This window comes from Papaver somniferum, chromosome 11 (assembly GCF_003573695.1).
Source record: "Papaver somniferum cultivar HN1 chromosome 11, ASM357369v1, whole genome shotgun sequence".
Lineage (NCBI taxonomy): Eukaryota > Viridiplantae > Streptophyta > Magnoliopsida > Ranunculales > Papaveraceae > Papaver > Papaver somniferum.
This window is the reverse complement of record NC_039368.1, coordinates 111,624,207-111,645,871: the sequence shown is the minus strand read 5'-3', so window position 1 is coordinate 111,645,871 and position 21,665 is coordinate 111,624,207. Positions and strand designations below refer to the sequence as shown.

The window sequence follows — 21,665 nt, the reverse complement described above, 5'->3', positions numbered from 1 at the left end:
CACTTTCTTCCTTGGGCTCTTCTTCTACATGCTCAGTACCTCCATGTCCTTGATGCATAAACTCTTCCGGATGCTCAGTAACTCCATGTCCTTGTCCACCATCTTCTTGTTGCATAGACTCTTCCTGGGTCACTTCGTAAGGTTCAATACCCATTGCTTTCTTAATCTCTCAACATATAATGTGCTTCTCGTAATTTTGTGTGTTGGAGAGGTTCTCATCTTTTATCCCTGCTTTGGAAATACATGCACTGCATCAAACATTTATTGCTTTTCTTGTAGTTCCTATTTAAGTTTTCCATTCTCAATTGTTTGCTCTCGGAGCCACCTTTTCAGATCTTCCTTGCTTGGTTCCACGGTTTCTATACCAGTCTGCTTTTGAAGCTGTGAAAACTCTTCTGCAAAGCTAGCAGTTGGCTGCAATTAAAAGATGGAAAGGTTAAAAAAGAGAAAGGAAAATGCATGTGTTTAAGTTACACAATCTAAATATAGATGAGTTCACTGATATCTGCATGTGTAACTTAAGGTTACACAAGCACATTTATATGTGTAAGTTGGAATTACACAAGCTCATTTGCATGTGTAACTTACAACTACACATGACAAAATTTGATTATGTCCAACTACCAGATGCATTTGTACCATAATTATAAAAAAATATAAACCAAGTAACATAGAACACTTACTGAAAACTCTGTCATGTTTGTCCTAGATATGAAATCCGAAATCTGATGTACGTTCCACCTTCCAACCCTTGGGATTTGTTGTTCGTGCTTCGGAACTTTGGGGATTAAACCTGTTGGTGTGTGCTCAGCAAACAAGATCTGCAACATATAAATTTAATTAGTCGAATGAACAAAAATATCTACAAAAATATTTAATAACAGTAAAGTAAAAATATTATCCATACCAGTAGGTACGAAACACAAGCTTTGACGTTTGCAACACTACCATCATTTTCTAGAAGATGGCTAAACAAGTACTCGTGTATTAAATCGGGCCAAGACACTTTGAGTACAGTCTCATAAGTCTCGACAATAGCAAGAAATTTCACATTCGCCGCGCTTGCATTTATGTCCGCGAAAAAGAGTACACAACAAAGATAAAATCCTATCATACATACTATATGCTGATCATCAATCTTTCTCATTTTTTTTTTCTGCTCATAACTTGTTTTATCTTGTCTAAGATGTTCCTCTTGGACACCGATGTTGTATGTGTTGTTTGTTTCATATCACTAAAGTACTTGTTGTACAAAACATTATCTTCCAAATCACCTATCTTAAACTCTCTTAGCAACTTTTGACCCTTTCTACTTCCAGTCCTCTTCATCGCAAGTATACCTGCAAAGTTTTCCGGTGTAGACTCTATATACTCATCACCAAACTTGAACGAATACGGCATTGTAGCGCCCCCAAAGCTAGTAGCTGACTAATCCAATAGAATAACTAAATAAAGAGGCACTACGAATTTAAAACAGTTACCTAAACAAACAATTAAGAAACCTGCTACAAAACTTAACCCAAGTATTAGCCCCGCTCTGAATTACATATATACAAGAACTCCTCTCAAATGATACATATAAAATAGTCATTCGGTTTACAAATAGATTATACAACATAATATACATATCAGAAGTTAACCAACTAACGGACTCAACGTCCAGAAGTTTTCACTGCGCAACTCTGATCTATCTCTGAAACTGAAAGTGGGAAAGGGTGAGCACATCATCCCTAAAAGGGGTGCCCCGTAAGAATAACATTTAACTTTAAAGAAATCATGAGCAAGATTTGGAAAACAATTCATGTTTTCCCAAACATCAACAAGTGACCAAGTCACTTGAAATAGACAAACATGTATATGGACAAACTCCTTCTTCAAACAATTTATATTAGTGATGCCGGGTTTTTCCACACCTACATAGCTATATCGATGTCGGGTTTTTCCACACCTAATAAGCATAAAATTTGAAAGTAAATAGATATAAATACGAAGGAGTGTATCCTATCTACCACAGGTGGAAATTCTTATTTCCCATAACAATTCATAATGACAAACATTACAAGTTCTTTCCGATTCATGGAAAGATTCAAAGAATCTACCGAACAATCATGATACAAACTAAACAATGCATGAAAAGCACAATTAGACAATGCATGAGTTTGTTAAACATAAACTTTTATAAAACAAAACAACGATGGTTTCAAAAGAGTTAAAAGTATTCCCACCTCTTTTGATGAAAAGCCACGCCTACCTCGAGATCCACGATCCACCGGTTCATCCTTTGAATCGTTCGTTGTTAATAACTAACTGTTAATCACACAAAAACTCTAAGAATCTAGCCCAAAATGGCTCACACAAGAATCATACAAGTTTATCTAATGGTTCTAAGCCCATTTATGACTTTACACCTTTTCATTCTCTAACTTTAGTATAGTTAAGGTTTACCAATCGAATTAGGATTGTTCTATAGTCCATTAGGTAAGTCTTATGAATATCTACAACTTAGTAGAAGGAACCAAAGATTAATTAAGACCATACGAGGTCCAAACATCAATCTAGGATAACTAGCCCAAGTCCACTTAAACAAACCCATTACATAGGGCCTGACCCAACTGGGTCAATCTAACGGTCACTGACGGTCAAAGGGGTCAACTAACAGTCCATGTTCAGTCAAGGTCAAGTCCAGGATAATCAATTGGTCAAGGTCCACTGAGTCAAACCGATCCAACTCAGATTAACAGGGTTAACTCATCTCAGTCAGATAAATCGAGTCAGCTAAACAAATTGAGTCAGCTAAACTGACTGGGATGGCTAATAGGTCTAAAATCAAATACAAATTCACTTCAATTCTAACACTTACAATTCTGACTCAAGTTCGACTTCAATCTACTCATTGCATCAATTCATTGAATCTTAAAACAGACTTCATAATCAAATTACAAATACAATAATAGCCTACCGCAGTTCAGCAGTTCCAAGCTTTACAGCAATCACTAACAACAATCAACACCAAACTCAACACCTTCAATTCCTTTCTCTATCTCACATTCCCTTAATCCATTCATATCAGCAGCACCACAACCATTGCCATCTCATCTAACTAGCCATGACATCTCCACTTAAAATTTCAGTTCCACTGCTAACTCAACTCTTAACTGCAACATCAACATCATTTCAAACACACACAATCCAATCCAACATCACTACCTTAACTTACCACCATTACCACTCTGTTCAATCTTGTCTCAACACAACCAATCCTAGAACCACTATGAGCTCTTCCCTGGATTGCACAATCAAACAAAACACAACGGCCTCATCACCATATCAACCACCTCTTCTCAAATTACCACCACCTCCATAACAATTTACAGTTTCAACTACACAACTCCTACTCCATACATTCTACAAGACCGACACCATCATAATCTCTTCAATTACAATCAAATCAAACTTCTCCCATTTCAGTTCATGTCTGCTCAACAAACTGAGCCTCTACTAGTTATGTTAACTGCAACTGGAACTCCAGTTGAGATCATATTCAACCCCAACAAATTCATATATGCAAACGCTCTTATACCCTGCACCTTATAGTCTTGGATAGAATTGTAGTACAACAGTGTCACTACCCATTCTATACTCTCATCCCAACTAGAATATCCTAAACATACATCTAAAACTCCAATCCATACTTATGATGTTCATACCGAAATTCAGTTTCATTATAAATCACATCACATAACTTTTCAATCTTAGTTTCAATATTACCTTCAATCTTTTCCCTGCATTCAACAATACCACGGTAGCTACAACAACAACATCAACTACCTTAATTCCACACCTGTAACTTCAGAATCACCACAACTACAACTCTAAACCAAAATTACAATTCCATTTTACACTTATCTCAATCCAGGTTCTATTCTCAATCACATAAACTAAATACTTTAATCAACTCAATCCAAAATACCGAAATTAGAACAATTAGAGACTTACCCAAGCTTTAACATCTTCTGAAATGCCAATCTACCAGATCAATTTCACTCATACCTTAACTTCAATTTTGGGAAGAACACATGAACCCTAATTTCTCGATTCCCACCATAACATCCCCAAACATCCAATTATACCTCAAATAAGAACAAACCCATCACTAGTTCAATCCCCTTTACGTCAACTTCATCTTCTAATTCATCTTTAATCAAACTCAGAGAAACCCAAGCTCTTCAGTTCTTCACTAAAATTCCTGAATCAACAGATAATTCTTCTCCCTTGTCTTAAATAAAAAAACCCATCATTAATCGATCGATTCTATCATCAACCTCACTTAATTTCCAAAGAACATCAAACCCTAATCTCGTTCTTCTCAGGTTATCTCGAAACTCAATCAATCTTCAATTGATCTTCTTCATAAATTACAGTCATGCCATCTTTATCATTCTGCTCACTAGCTTCAACAAATGATTCACTCAAATCCTACCTCAAAATCATCTCTCGGTTTCGAACAGAAGAAGAGAGGAGAAGAAGAAACAGAAGAAACAGAAGAAATGAGAAGAATGAATAAAGCAGAAAAGATAAGAATAAATGTTTTCCTTCGATTTGGTTTTGGTAGATAAGACCAACGGAGAAACTAAACACACATTATCCATGATAAGGGAAGCCCGGTCGGTCTAATGGCAAAAAGATTAATTTGCCCTTTATGCTAATCTGATGATTTCTTCTTCGTCCAGTATCCGAACGACACGTGCGAGTAATCCAATATGCATAACTTTTCGAGACCTATTCATTGATACTAATTCGTATCTAGATCCTTGTTAGATTAATTCCTATTAGTTAACTTTCATGTTAAACTAAACGAGTTATAAGCGGTTAAATCGTCTCTTGACTAGTCTAATAGTATTGACAAGCTTGAGGGTCTTTACAGGCATGTCACCATCTATGTCAAAGTAGTTCAGAAGCTTTGCAACCTCATGCTTGTTAGTAGTTATTTGTTTCACTTTCACTTTCGCATCGTATTCCTCATAATACATCATTACAAGCTCTCCATAAGCTGCATCCCTAAGATATTTTACAGCTCTAGCAGATAGGCCTATTGGTTTTATCTCCTTGACCAAATCCTTAATCGAGTTGAATGAATGTCTTAAATTTCTTGTACACATCACGCGAAAAATAGAATGAATCAGTATGTGTATCTTTCCAAGTATAATCATGCTTATATTTTTCCAAGAACGTAAATTGAATCATGCTATATAATGTGTGTTGTAACTTTAAGTTACACATGCATATGAAGCTGTAACTTCAATTTACAGACACCATTTTTTGATGTGTAACTATAAGTTACATAAGCTTAACACTACCTAAGACTAGACAAACCACAATACAAGTCAGTGGATTTGAATGTGTAACTTAAAAGGCGAGGGTACCCAAATATACCTCAAGCTAAAAAATTTCCTACCTATAAGTCCTTTCTCCGAAAGTGATTGTCTATGGACTGAGTCGAGACAATACAACTAATCGGTTCACACTTCGTGTGATCGTCTATGGATACGAGATCGAGACAATACAACAACGAAGTATGTTTACTTGATACAAAGGTTCGGACTTAACCAAACACAATAGGATTGCTTATCAAGTAAATATGAATTAATATTTGTGTAATTTACTTTAATTATAATAAATTATTATAATGCGGAATATAAAAGTAAATGACACAACAAGATTTTGTTAACGAGGAAACTGCAAATGCAGAAAAACCCTGGGACCTAGCCCAGAATTGAATACTCTCAGGATTAAGCCACTACATAAAATTACACTAACTTCGTATAGTTGAGACCAAGTAAATAACCTTATAGTTCACCTAGTTCATTCTATATTCCCATGCCTCCAACTTATAAATAAGTCACGTACTTGGAACAATTCCTTTGGTTCGTATTCCAAATAGTAAAGGAACAAAAAATCTATTTGGTATCAACTCTATTCAACCAAGTGATATGAGTCGGACAAAGGCTCTTACATTTATCTCAACATAAACTCCTTCGTCAGGTCCTTAGATCTATATTATGTTCAATCACCCAAAGGTAATCGTTTAAGATTAAGCCAACAACACCTTTAATCCGAAGAATCGTGTTGATGCTGATCTATTAATCAATCCAATCTACCACAAGGATAAACCTATTATTAATTGGATCCTATTTTACCGAAACAAGTATTGTGCACACCAAAGATTATAAAACCCAAGTCAGATCTTCAATATCTTTGTTGTCTTCAAATCTTCTTAAATCTTCAATAAAAACCTGCACACACAATCACTTGAATCTCTTGTGATCAATCACGCACAGAACAGAGTCTGTTAACAATGGATTATCACAAGATTGTCTTTAGAAATAAGAACAGTCTAAAGATCCATGTCGAAACTCTGAACTAGTTTGAGTGAATCTTATATAAGAAGAGAAGATTCTTAAGAATAAACAAACTAGGTGCAATCAGATTTCAACCACCGTTAGTCAATCAAATCAATCCAAAACAAAAGATAAACCGCAATTATCTAATTTCCCACCAACGGTACACGCTAGAGATTCTCAATCCCAAAGAAGACTTTAAACTGCGCAGCCGTAAGAGATTTCGCCTAATTAGGTTACTCACCTCTCCGAATAGGCGGCTACACCAGTAACAACAATAAAAGAGTAAATCTGTTGTTACCGAGGATTAGTTTGCTAGAAAGGAAAACTTCGAGTATTTATAGACAAGGAAGTTTGGACACCAAGGAATTTCCAAAACCAAAAATATTCTCAAGATATTCATTAAAGAACAGATTCGGTTTTCATAATTCCTGAAAATGCTCTGTCCAAAAATAATGATCGAAATCTCTCAGAAAATCTATTAGTAAATGCATATTACTAGTTATGTAATTTCCCTACAAAATGAAATTAATAACCTTAATTAAAAGATTCTTAACTTACTTATTTTTCGATCCTGGGATTGTCTTCCCTTAGCCGTTAAGGAATATCTTTGAACAATTAAAGAAATAAACATTCACAACATGTGTTCAAAGTTTCTCGACATCTTTACTTTGTAAGTTCTCTTTCACACTTACAACCTTGAAACCGATTTTCCACACTTCCAAACAAGTTTAGAATTGGTTCATCTGACTTTCAAGAACTATGTGATTGATCAAACCAACATTCAATCACAATCAAGGGTTTACGGTTCTACCAAAACAAGTTTCGGTTCTACCTCCATATGAGCACTGTGCATAGTCACACTAGCTTTCTAAAATTCGGTTGACTAGGTACTAGGATCGGTGCCCCACAAATATATGGTATCTTACTTATATGTATTGCACATGTCCATAAGATCGGTTCCTCTTTGCCTAAAAACGTGTTGCACATGTCCATAGGATCGGTTACCCTTTCTGCTATAAACCTTGCTGCACCCCATACAAGGATCGGTTCCCTTTGATGTACTACACCCCTTACAAGGATCGGTTCCCCTTTCCTTTTAATTGGTCAGACATACAAAATCCGATCATACCACAGGTGATTACTTAAGATCGGTTTTACTAATAAAAGTTGAAAAGACGGGGGTCTAACAATACCACCCAATATCTCGCTTAGCAATCTGTATGGACTAACTCCGAAATACTTTCTAGAGAATCAACTAGACAGTCAGACTAGGTAAAAGTATCTCAAGGAGTTAATATCTCTCTCTTGTTTTGATTTATTCAAGCTAATAAAAATTAGTGAGTCTTTAATGAAACACAAGGAATAACTCGGATGGTACCAAAAACCAATATCCAAGGATCAATCAATGACAATCAACAACCAAAGGTTGGATTACTCTAATTGCTGATCTAACGCACAACCTGTATTATTTCAATTATAAAGATAAAACAATATAATGCGGAAATATAAATAACACATACACCAGAAATTTTGTTAACGAGGAAACCGCAAATGCAGAAAAACCCCGGAACCTAGTCCATATTCAACACACATTGTATTAAGACGCTACAGACACTATCCTACTCTAAACTAACTTCGGACTGGACTGTAGTTGAACCCCAATCAGTCTCCTACTGATCCAAGGTACAGTTATACTCCATACGCCTCTGATCCCAGCAGGATACTGTGCACTTGATTCCCTTAGCTGATCTCACCCACAACTAAGAGTTTCTACGACCCAAAATCGCAGGCTTTGACAATAAACAAATCTATTCCCTTAGCTGATCTCCCACAGACAAGTCTATCACAGGATCAATCTGTCTCCCACACAGGTTTTGTTCCGTCTTTTGATAATAATCAAGGTGAACAGGAACCAATTGAGAATCTGATCTTATATTCCCGAATAACAGCCTAGAGTTATCAATCACCTCACAACAATCTTAATCATGTGGTAGCGAAACAAGATGTTGCGGAATCACAAACAATGAGACGAAGATGTTTGTGATTACTTTTTATATCTTGCCTGTCGGAGATATCAATCTCAAGCCAATCAATCTGATTGTACTCGTACGATAGAAGATGCAAGATCAGATCACACAACTATGATAAAAGTAGTATCGGTCTGGCTTCACAATCCCAATGAAGTCTTTAAGTCATTAACCTGGTTTTAGAAGAAGAAAACCAAAGGTTAAAGGAGAACCGACTCTAGTATGCAAACTAGTATCACATGTAAGGTGTGGGGATTAGTTTTGCACAATACTAGATTTCTCCTTTATATAGTCTTTCAAATCAGCGTTTGCAAATAGGTTACCTTGGTAACAAAGCAATCAATATCCACCGTTAGATGAAAACCTGATTTAGATTCAATCTAATATTTCTCAACCGTTAGATCAAAAACTTAGGTTGTTACACACACTTGAAAATGCACGTTTCTAGGTTTGTTAACCGTACCCAAACGTATGCACTTGTTGGTTCAACAATAGTTAACCAAATGGTTAGCCATATGAGCATTTCATATCAACCATGTTCTTCTTCACCATAACTAGTTCAAATGACTTCAAATGAACTAGTTAGAGAGTTTTTCAATTGCAAGGAAAGCTCATGTACTACACAAGACACACTCGAAGCAAAGATGATTTGATTCACTTGAATCGATTCATGAACTTTTATAGCCACGGTTTTAAAACTGTATTCCTTGGTCTTTTTAAGTTTAAGTTTAGAAATCGTCTTCAGATATATAACCTTATCAAGTTCACAGACTAGGTTCGCGGACTTAAGTTACCGGGCAGAGTTTACAAACTCCAGCAGAAATTCTTGGGTTTGAGAACTTCGCCGGTTCGCGGACTGGGTTCGCGGACTGAGTTCGCGGAATTAGCTTCATGAAAGTAGTTTGTCAACTCCAGCAGAAATTCTCGGGTTTGAGAACTTCGGCAGTTCGCGGACTTGGCTCACGCCATTCTTTCGGTTCTCTTGATCAAAAAAGTTCGCAAACTTTGGTTCAAGGAATAGGACTTATACATAAATGTGTTTCCACAACAATGCTTATGTCCACCATTGGTTATGTAATCTAAACTCTCATTCTAATCATTGAAACATTCTTAGAGGACGTTATATAGTTGTTACACCATTTCTCGTCAAAGCAATTTTCAAGATGATTGAAACATATCATGACTTTCGTCACATGGTAAAGATAAACTTGATCGAAGCTAAAAGCTTACCAACACATATTTCGAGATATAGATAGGCGAGATATACTCGGCTCGAAATACCAAATGTGTATAATTCAAGTCTATATATATAGCATACGACTTCTTGTCTCAAAGAGTAGGAGATAGAGTAGATAGACTTTTGAGTGACAGATAAGTTCAAGTCTTCACATACCTTTTTTTCGAGAAGTTCCACCGGTTCCTTGAGTAGTTATTCTACTTGTATGATGAATCTCCATGAAGTCCTTGAGGTCAACTACATTTTCTATCCTAGTTCGATATCTAGCTATAATAGACTAGAAATCAAGACTTATAGTTTTGATCACTAACATTGACAAACATGCTTGAGATAGAAACGCATGCGAGTTCGACCGAGCAATGCTCTAACAAAAGTTATACCAATACATAAGTCAGGCCTTTGTGAATAGTTCTACCAAGAACACAACAATTTGTGAGCGGTTATACTCTATCACACATATTGGTTGTTCATAAGATATGTAATGAATAACAAAACCAATAACACCTGGAAATTTCCTTTTCGGTCCACAAACAAGTTTATGAACTTACTTCCTTAGAACACATGTAAACATTGTTCCCTAGGATGAAATTCTCACCTCATACCCATACACAATCACAATAGCATTCAAATGATTATGGCGATGTCTTATCTACAAAGTTTAATGGTTAAGCAATAAACCTCGTATTGTATTCCTTAATACTATGTCTAACTAGAGTTCAAATATGCTTCGCAGTTATGTTTTCAATATGCACGACTTGAAATATACGTTAGGGAATGAAACAGTTCAAGTCAAATATCACTAACCTCAAGTGGAATGATGATTGTTGTCGTTGTAGCTCCTTGCTTTTTCACATCTTCAAGACTTCGCAATACTTGTAATGTCTCATATCCTAATACTTTAAAGCTAACCTATACGAAGTTGACTCTAGTAACAAGCGACTCTTAACATGATTTTTGATTCACTAAAATATGACAATCAAACTTGACATACCAACGCTTGGTGGGTTCAACCGAGCAATGCTCTAACAGTAACTTATAGTTACACAGGCTCTATTTGTATAGTTCTACAAGCAAAATTAACCACCATAACATGATATCATAAACATTTGTATTATTTTTTCTAGATGTTTAGTTTGTTCATATGATTTCGTTTATCTACCAGTAATCCAGATCAGTGGTTTCACAATCAAGAATTCAGGTCAGTGGTGAGATTTTAATGTGCAGCTTATAGTTACACAGGCTCATTTGTATGTGTAACTATAAGTTACACAATCAATATACAAACCACAACACAGTCAGTAGTGAGATTTTGATTGTGTAACTTATAGTTACACATGCCCTTGTTTGTATAGTTACACATTCACTAGTATTACATGAGAAATAAACATGAGATCATCACAATTAATTTATTGTGTAGTTTTCACATCTAAATACCTGTTATGGTAGGATCTTCTTCGGGTGGATTCTTTTTTCCTCTCACCATTTTAGTTAAAAAAAATTGATCCTGAATCTGCAGTTGAAGTAATAATAAAATCAAATTAGTTGATTTTAATTCAACTTAAGAGTTTATAGGGTTTTGAAACAGTAACATCTCAGAAATAAACTTAGTTGTAAGGAAAAAAAAAACAGAAATGAAATCACTGAAATATAAATGAACATAGAAGATGGAGAAATACTTACATCATAGTGATGAAGAAAGTTGAACAAATTAGTGATGTGCTTAAACACCTATACCTACAGAACTAGATCTGCACCGGCATCGCTCCGTCCAGTCACACAGAAAACGACTACGAAACCGATTCATTTCAAAAACAATTACAAAATCAAAACACAATCATGTGAAATCGAAACCTAAAACCAGAGAGGAAAGGAGAAGATCGAAAACAGATGAAAACCTCTCTTCTTCTTCTTTCTTCGGCTTCTTCTTCTTCTTTCTTCTGCTTCTTCTTATTCTTATTCTTTCTTATCAGCAAACAGATCGATGATCTATTGTATTTTATCTAGGGTTTTTGGATCTGGAAATTTTTGGTTTTCGATTTGAATTTTTTTTCTCTCTGTAATTCTCTCTCTCTCCAAAACAGTCGAACGTGGTGGTTGTGAAGAAAAAGGTAGGTATAGTCATATAAATACTGAAGGTCAATCTGGTCATTTCGACCTCTATTAAAATATATTTTTAATTCGGGGCCTGGTTTTAAAACTCTTTTAACTAGGGGCCTCATATTATGGGTTATCCATGGGTTGGACCTTAGCCTAAAAAGCCCATCTGAAAAAGTTCTGGAAAAATACCGAAACTCAAATTTCCAGGCCAATCGGTCCAACTTAACATATTCCGAATTCAAATTTTCTTTGTGTAAAAGAAAGGTGAGCCTGTGTTCTTTAAAAATTGGGGTCAACCACTCAAATCGGACTCCGTGTGAAGTCTCAAGAGCTATTTTCGTGACAACTGCGCAGTCAAAATTTTCTGACGAGAAATCATCAAAACTTTCATTATAGATATAGGACTTGTAAAATCTAAGGTGGGAATGAAAGATATGATATGCAAAACTAAGAAAACTAAAAACAAAAGGTATAGAGATACAAACCGATGGATTGCCTCCCATGTAGCGTTTAGTTTAATGTCCTTAGCCCAACTTAGCATTCCTTAAATTACTCCTTCAGAGGGAGATAATCACGAAATTCTTGCACATCCATTTCCACATAATCAATGCTTTCATAATATGGCTTCAATCTATGGCCGTTCACCTTTAAATTTTTTCCATCTCTAAGACTAGAAATTTCAACTGCGCCATGAGAATAAACATTAATAACAACATACGGTCCAATCCATCTGGACCTTAGCTTACCAGGAAATAGTTTAAGACGAGAATAAAATAAAATAACTTTTTTCCCTACAACAAAATTCTTCCGAGAAATCATCTTGTCATGAAAAAATTTCGTCTTCTCCTTGTAAATACGAGAACTCTCGTAAGCATAATTACGTATCTCCTTTAGCTCATTAAGTTGTAACTTCCTTTGTTTCCCCGCATTGTCATAATCCATGTTGCACATCTTTATCGCCCAATATGCCTTGTGTTCAAGTTCAACCGGAAGATGACAAATTTTTCCATAAACCAACCGATGTGAAGACATACCAATCGGTGTTTTGTACGCCGTTCTATACGCCCAAAGCGCATCGTTAAGCCTATAACTCCAATATTTCCGTGTAGTGTTAACGATTTTATCAAAAATGGATTTAATCTATCGGTTCGAGATTTCGGCTTGCCCACTAGTTTGTGGATGGTACGTCGTACTGACCTTGTTTGTTATGTTGTACTTCTTGAGTAAAGCATGGAAGGATTTCTGAAAATGTGAGCCTCCGTCACTGATAACCAATCTTGGTGTACCATGTCTAGAAAAGATATATTCCTTCACAAACTCACAAACAACTTGAGAATCATTAGTCGGGGTGGCTTTAGCTTCCACCCATTTCGAAACATAATCCACAACAAGAAGTATATACAATTTTCCGTTAGAATTGACAAGAGGACCCATAAAATCAATTCCCCACACATCAAATACTTCAACAACAAGAATTGGTGTGAGTGGCATTTGATTTCGAGCACCTAGATTGCCCGTTCTTTGACATCTGTCACAAGATTTTCAAAAAATGTATGCATCCGCAAATAGGGTAGGCCAATAAAATCCACTTTCAAGTACTTTGAAAGCGGTACGTTTAGAACCAAAATGACCACCACATGCATAAGTATAAAAAAAAGTAAGAATAGATTGAAATTCAGAATTAGGTACGTACCTGCCAATGATTTGATCAGAACCGTATTTCCACAAGTAGGGCTCATCCCACACATACTGCTAGGGTATTTTCTTAAGCTTAAGATTTTGAAAATTAGACATTGTACTAGGTACTTGTCTTCTAACCAAGTAGTTTACTATATCCGCGTACCAAGGTGTTGAATCTTCGATTGGGAAAAGTTGTTCATCTGGAAAACGATCTTGTAAAGGATTGTCTTATTCGGAAACAACAAGTCTACTAAGATAATCAACAACAGTATTTTCAACACCTCTTTTATCCTTAATTTCGTAATCAAATTCTTGCAATAGTAGAATCCACCGTATCAGTCTTGGCTTAGCTTCTTTCTTCTTTAATAGGTACCTAAGTGTTGCATGATCAGAATACACAACCGCTTTTGAACCCACCAAATAAGATATAAATTTTTCTAGTGCAAACACAATAGCCAAAAACTCTTTCTTGGTGGTAGAATAGTTAATTTGTGCATCTTTTAGGGTCCTAGATGCATAATAAATCACATGAGACAACTTGTCTACTCTTTGACCCAAAACGGCTCCAACTGCGTAGTCACTTGCATCACACGTTAATTCAAATGTCAAACTTCGATCCGGTGACTTGATAATTGGTGTAGTTGTCAACAATTCTTTCAATTTATCAAAGGCATCCTTGGACTCCTTATTGAAGTCAAAAATAACCTCTTTTTACAATAATCTGCACATCGACATTGAGATTTTGGAGAAATCTTTGATAAACCGCCTGTAAAAACCCGCATGACCAAGAAAAGAACGAATTTCCATCACCGAAGTGGGATATTGTAAGTTTCTTATTAAGTCTATCTTTGCTTTATCAACTTCAAGCCCTCGAGAGGACACGATGTGACCTAGCACTATGCCATGGTTTACCATAAAGTGACATTTCTCCCAATTAAGAACAAGGTTAGTGTCTATGCATATTTTAAGCACAAGTTCAAGATTTTGTAAACAATTATCAAATGAATCACCATACACACTAAAATCATCCATAAATACCTCAATTATGCATTCCACGTAGTCAGAAAATATACTGACCATACATCTCTAAAAAGTAGCAGGCGCATTGCAAAGACCAAACGGCATCCTTCTATAGGCAAATGTACCAAAAGGACAAGTAAAGGTAATCTTCTCTTGATCTTCTGGTGTAATAACAATCCGATTGTACCCCGAATAACCGTCCAAAAAAGAATAATGTGAATGTCCCGCCAACCTCTCTAACATCTGATCAATGAAAGGCAAGGGAAAGTGATTCTTTCCGGTTGCGGCATTAAGCTTTCTATAGTCTATGCACACTCTCCATCATGTTTGAACTCTTGTAGGAACGAGTTCATCATCTTGATTTCTAACAAAAGTGACACCTTCTTTCTTAGGCACCACTTGAACCGGACTAACCCATTTGCTGTCAGAAATTTGGTAAATCACCCCCACACTTAGCAATTTGAGGATCTCTTTCTTCACGACCTCCATCATTAAGCCTACGCTGAGCATCACGTACCGGCTTAAAATCATCTTCCATTAGGATTCTATGCATGCACATGGATGGACTAATTCCTTTGATATCATCAATTGTCCAACCAATAGCCGTTTTTTGCTCTTTCAGAACCATAAGTAGACGTTCTTCTTATATTGGGGTGAGGTTCTTTGCAATAATCACCGGAAGTTCTTCTTTATCACCCAAGTACGCGTACTTTAGGTGGTCCGGAAGTGGCTTCAATTCTAGTTTCGGTGCCTGCACAATAGAAGGTAACGGAACCTCATTAGTTATGGGTAAAGAAATATAAGAAATATTACCCGGTCTAGCTTCTTGTAGTGCTGTTAAGACACCACACATCTCCACCAATTCTTTGGCTAACCCAACATCCAGGTTCGGTTGTCCGTGAACGTCCAAAGTAACGTTGTTGCGTTACACAACTCGAAGTTCATCTTCACTATTCAAATCAAACATTTGTTGCGCTAACGAACCAATAACATCAATGGAGAAATCTTAGTGAACATCACTAGGATAACACATGGTTTCAAAAATATTGAACCGTATGATATCCTTATCAAATTCCACAGTGAGTGCACCACTATCAACATCAATCTTCGTCTTTACAGTTTTAATGAACGGTCTCCAAAGAAGTAACGAATTATATGAACAATTATCTACATTGTGCATATCCACGATATAGAAATCAATCGGAAAGATTAACTGATTCACTTGAACTAACACATCCTCCACGACTCCCTTAGGATATATATTGGACTTGTTAGCTAATTGAATAGTGATCTTTGCCTCTTTTAAAGGTCCGAGATTCAAAGAATCATAAACATCAGCTGACATAACACTTATGGAAGCTCCCAAATCACGCAAAGCACGCTCAAATCGTCGGTTACCAATGGTAATGGGAACTGTGAAGCCACCAGGATCTTCACACTTTGTAGGCATCTTCTTAAGTAACATAGCCATAGCACTTTCGCCCACTTGAGTGATCCCATTAGAAATCAACCTATCCTTCCTTGTACACACATCCTTCAAAACCTTAGCATACCTGGGTACGGTTCTGATGGCCTCAATAAATGGAACGTTGATGTGTATCTTGCTGAAAATATCCATGATATCCTTGTCTTGAGCTTCTTTCTTGGACTTGGAAAAACGACTAGGAAAAGGAGGTGGTATAGTAAAAGTGGGAACCGTGTCCTTAGGTTGGCCGTTTGAGGTTGGATTTTCCTTAGGTACGGTTTCCGGATCTACTTCCTTTTCAGTATCATCGCCAGGTACGCGTACTACCCCTGTATCCAGACTTGAATCTCCCGTTTGTCTTCCACTTCTTAAAGTTACTACCTTGACGTGCTCTCTTGGATTCATAAACGGTTGAGATGGGAATTGTGTTGATGCTTGTGCCTTCATTAGGTTCAAATCTGTAGCCAACTGTCCAATCAGAGTATGCAAATATTTAATGGCAGCATCGTTCTTTTGTTGATTTTTCAGTACTGTTTCCTTAAGACCCTCTTTGACAGAAGTAAAACCTTGCATAGTTTGCAAGATAATATTGAATTTGTCATCTGCAGATGAATCTTTATTCTGTGCTTGATGTTGTTGTGGTTGCTGAAACTGTTGTTGAAAATCATTCTTTCTCATATACGGATTAGGAATTGTTGCTTGCTTGTTAGCATAACTGAAATTAGGATGATCTTTCCAACCAGGATTATAAGTATTAGAATATGGATCATACCTGGGCCTCTGATTAGGAAATATAGCATTTACCTTAGCTTCATCTTCGTATGAAGGAATGATAACTGCTGCCATTATTTGAACTACCTTCTTTATGTTGTTCATTCGTTGCTCTGATTGTGAAGTTTCTTCCATATTGCTAACTCTTCTGATATTTGAGTCGTGCCTTGTATAAAATTGTTGTGCATTTGAGGCCATACTCTCAATCAAACTAGTTTCTTGTGAGATTGTATTCTCAGTGAGTGAACCACCAGCAGCTGCATCAATCAAATTTCGTTGTTCTGGAAGTAATCCTTCGTAGAAATATTGAATGATGAGTGTTGGAGATATGTTGTGGTGAGGGAACCTTGCCACTAAATTTTTGTACCTATCCCAATATTCATAGAGAGACTCCCAGTAATCTGAAGAATACCACTAATCTCTTTACGAACAGATGCTGCCTTAGAAGCAGGAAAATACTTCTCTAAAAATAGCTTTTTCATTTCAGTCCATGTTGTAATACTCCCTAGAGGAAGGTAATACAACCATTCTTCCGCTGAATATATTAAATAGAATGGTAAAGCTTGTAGCATTGTCGTATCACTGTCTTTGGTACGTTGCCTAAGACTTGTTATCTTCTGTTGAAATTTTCGAAGATGACGGTTCGGATCTTCACCTGGAAGTCCATTGAACTTTGGTAGATGATGAAGTAGATTCGGCTTTAGCTCCACTGGGTTAGTGATTGTAATACACAATGGTTGTGAATCTAAGCATGAAGATATCAACTCTCACAGCTTCCTCTCCACAGGTGGAGGTGGTTGAGGATTTGTACCATCTACCATTTCCTCTGAAGATTCTTGTTGCATTTGCTGAGTACTGTTCCTCTACGAGTTTGAATACCACACCTCTGATAATCCCAATCTTTCGGTGCCAGAGATTAAGTACCCGAAACCTCAAATCTAGAAAACAAAAATTAAAAACTAAAAAGAAAATTTAAAACAAGAATAAAACTAATAAAAATAACAACTAAAGCTACCGACTGCTCCCCGGCAGCGGCGCCAAAATTTGATGGGTGTCGTGGGCTCAACAAATTAATAATATTATTTCCACACAATTAACTGGTAATATAATGGAAGTAAGGATCGTTCCCATGAAGAGCAGTGAGCTTTAGTTGTCAAAGTGTCACAAAAGGGGTTTTTGTTTTAGGTTTTAAACAAAATAAATAATCAAAGAATATAAAGTTGAATTGTAAACAATAGAGAGAGGTATTATCGAGGAATCCTTCTTCATTAATAAACTGTTAATGAGTTATTATAGTTGCCTACTCGTCGTTAATCGTAAATTATCACCAATCGTGGAATAACAGCTAGATCAGTTTTATCCCCTAAATTCCTTATATCACTGGATACGGAAGTTCTCGCCTACCAGATTCTATTCACCTAACCACCTAGTAGTTGATCACTCAAGGTGTAATTTATTCGAATGATTTATCTTTTGTGAGTTTATAGGTTGATCCTAATAGTTAGACTCTTAGATCAAGGTCCACTTTATAGTGTTGTTTATACACACAATCGCTCCACAAAATCCCTTTGTAAGGTTTTGTGTTCTCTACTTGTGTATAAGTTATTCGACGATTACTTATCTCCTAACTCAATACTAGCAATAGATTGAATCAACAAATCAATTTAGCTGGCCACCTAAACAGTCTATCAATCAATCATAAATATTCATTATACTATAAACAAAAGAGAATCATATGAAGAACTTCAAAGTAGATTAATATAATAACTCAAATCTTGTTTACAACTTAGAATTAATCCTCAATCAATAGGTGTTTATCTACTCATGGATGTAGAAACATCCATGTTATACATATAAGAAAAGTTCAGAGATATCGTTATGATTGAAGAACCGCTCTGAAACCCTAGCTTTCGATCCGTGTGTGATTTCTTCTCTCCAAGCCTTACAATTTCGTGATCCCTTGATGATCTTTCATTCATGACCTAATACCTCTTTATATAGGTTTATATTGCTTGGCATTCAAGTATTTAGTTCGGTTCAAGAACCCGTCCCAAAAATACGAAATAACAACCCCAAACGTGACCTTAGGCCTTCACAAGTATGCATACCCGTTTGCATACTTGTTAAGTATGCGTACCGGTATGCGTACCTCAAATTCCAACAGAAATTTTTGGAACTAAGTATGCGTACCCGTTTGCATACTTGTTTGTCTTCGGTATTAGATAAAAATCTTGTTTTGGCCACAACTTCTTCGTCCAAACTCGGAATGACCTCATTCTTTTTGGACCGTCTCTTGATTTTGAGTATCTTTGCTCCTTTTCGTCGCAATTCTTCCACTTCTCTTGGACTTCAGTGCTTTGATTCTTGGAATACTTCTCTTCTAAGCTCTTTTCAGCACTTTATTACTCCTTTTTGGATGATTCACCTAATAGAGGAAAATAAGGGAAAAGAAGAGTAATAATACGAAAATATGCAAGAATAATAGCTAAAACAAGTCTGGGATTGACACTAAAATCATATAAATTATGCACTTATCAGATCGGTTACACTAGTTACAAGGATCGGTTCCATATACACATGGTATTACTTGTGAACGGTCACACCAGTTACCAGGACCGGTTACACCAATTACAAGGATCGATTATACATACTCATGATCGGTCACACCAATTACTAGGATCGGTTACACCAATTACAAGGATCGATCATACCATCACATGGTGATTACTTAGGATCGGTTATACCAATTAATAAAAACCAGTCATACCAAATCATAAGTCAGGCATTGTGATTAGTTATACCAAGATACATAACATAAGTTAAGATCGGTTCTACCATCTCACATATGTTGGTCATCCAAAGATTTGCAATGAATAGCCGGACCAATAAGCCTAATGATTTCCCTTTCGATTCATAAAAAAAAGTTCATGAATGTACTTCCTCTAAACAAGTGTAAAACATTGTTTCCTAAGATGAAATCTTCACCCATTCACATAATCATAACAATATATACAAGATTATGTCGATGTCATATCTACGAAGTTCAAAAGATAAGCGTTATACTTCGTAGTCTAATTTCCTAATACTATGATCATACAATTATGATCATGTCACATTACTAGAGTATTATACAATATGAAATCTTCACCTTTAAACATTGTACAGTATATACAGCTTCGCAGTTATGTTTTCAATATAGCACGACTTGAAACATACGTTAGGAATGAAACAGTTCAAGTCAATATTACTAACCTCAAGTGGAAGGATGATACCGTCATTGTAGTTCGCTAATTCTTCACATTCTTCAGGTCTTCGGAGTAATACTTGTATGTCTCAACATTTCTAGAGTTTCTAGTCTAACCTAAACGAAGTTGACTCTGGTATTTAATTAAGAAACTCTATGTTAGAGCATAGCTCGGTTGAACCCACCAAGCGTTGGTATGTCAAGTTTGGTTGTCATATTTTAGTAAATCAAAACTCATGTTAAGACTCGCTTGATTATGTACTAGAGTCAACTTCGTATAGGTTAGCTTTAAAGTATTAGGGTATCAGACATTACAAGTATTGCGAATTCTTGAAGATATGAAGAAGCAAGGAGCTACAACGACAACAATCATCTTCCACTTGAGGTTAGTGATATTTGACTTGAAATGTTGCATTCCCTAACGTATCTTTCAAGTCGTGCATATTGAAAACAAAATTGCGAAGCATATTTGAACTCTAGATAGACATGGTATTAAGGAATATACAATACGAGGTTTATTGCTTAACAATTAAACTTTGTAGATAAGACATCAACATAATCATTTGAATGCTATTGTGATTATGTATGGGTATGAGGTGAGGATTTCATCCTAGGAAACAATGTTTTACATGTGTTCTAAGGAAGTAAGCTCATAAACTTGTTTGTGAACCGAAAAGGAAATTGCCAGGTGTTATTGGTTTGTTAATCATTACTTATTTTATGAACAACTAGTATGTGTGATTGAGTAAAATCGCTCACAACTGGTTTGTGTTCTTGGTAGAACTATTCACAAAGGCCTGACTTATGTATTGGTATGACTTTTATTAGTGAAACTGATCTTAAGTAATCACCTGAGATGGTATGATCGGGTTTGTGTTTTGTCAGACCAAATTTGGGAAAGGGGAACCGATCCTAATAAGAGGTGCAGTACATCACAAAGGGGAACCAATCCTTGTATGGGGTGCAGCAAGGTTTATAGCAGAAAGGGGAACCGATCCTATGAACATGTGTAACACGTTTTTAGGAAAAGGGGAACCGATCCTATGGACATGTGCAACACATATAAGTTAGATACCATATATATGTGGGGATCGAAACATAAGTAAGTTAAGAATCTTTTAATTAAGGTTATTAATTTCATTTTGTATGAAAATATAAGAATTAATTATATTTTCCGAGAGATTTCGATCATTATTTTTGGACAGAGCATTTTCAGGAATTATGGAAACCGAATTTGTGCTTTAATGAATATCTTGAGAATATTTTCGATTTTGGAAATTCCTTGGTGTCCAAACTTCCTTGTATATAAATAGTTTAAGTTTGCCTTTCTAGCAAACTAATCCTTCGTAACTACAGACGTCCTCTTTGTTATTGTTACTGGTGTAACCGCCTATTCGGAGAGGAGAGTAACATAATTAGGCGAAATCTCTTACGGACTCTCAGTTTAAAGTCTTCTTTGGGATTGAGAAGCTCTAGCGTGTACCGTTGGTGGGAAACTAGATAATTGTGGTTTATCTTTTGTTTTCATTGATTTGATTTACTAACGGTGGTTGAAATATGATTGCACCTAGTTTGTTTATGCTTGAGAATCTTCTCTTCTTATATAAAATTCATTCAAACTAGTTCGTAGTTTCGACAGGGATCTTTAGACTGTTGTTAGTGCTAAAGACGATCTTGTTATAATCCATTATTAACAGACTCCGTTCTGTGCGTGATTGATCAC

General features: G+C 36.1%; 1 protein-coding gene across 1 annotated transcript; it reads right to left on the bottom strand.

Moving 5' to 3' along the window:
- Positions 1 to 282: 282 nt before the first annotated feature.
- Positions 283 to 1,401, bottom strand: LOC113324918. Its single transcript, XM_026573194.1, has 4 exons — positions 1,275 to 1,401; positions 908 to 1,107; positions 684 to 821; positions 283 to 414 (listed from the first exon to the last, which is right to left on the bottom strand). Exons 1-4 carry the CDS (start codon positions 1,399 to 1,401, stop codon positions 283 to 285), a joined length of 597 nt encoding a protein of 198 aa, XP_026428979.1.
- Between the last annotated feature and the right edge of the window lie 20,264 nt (positions 1,402 to 21,665).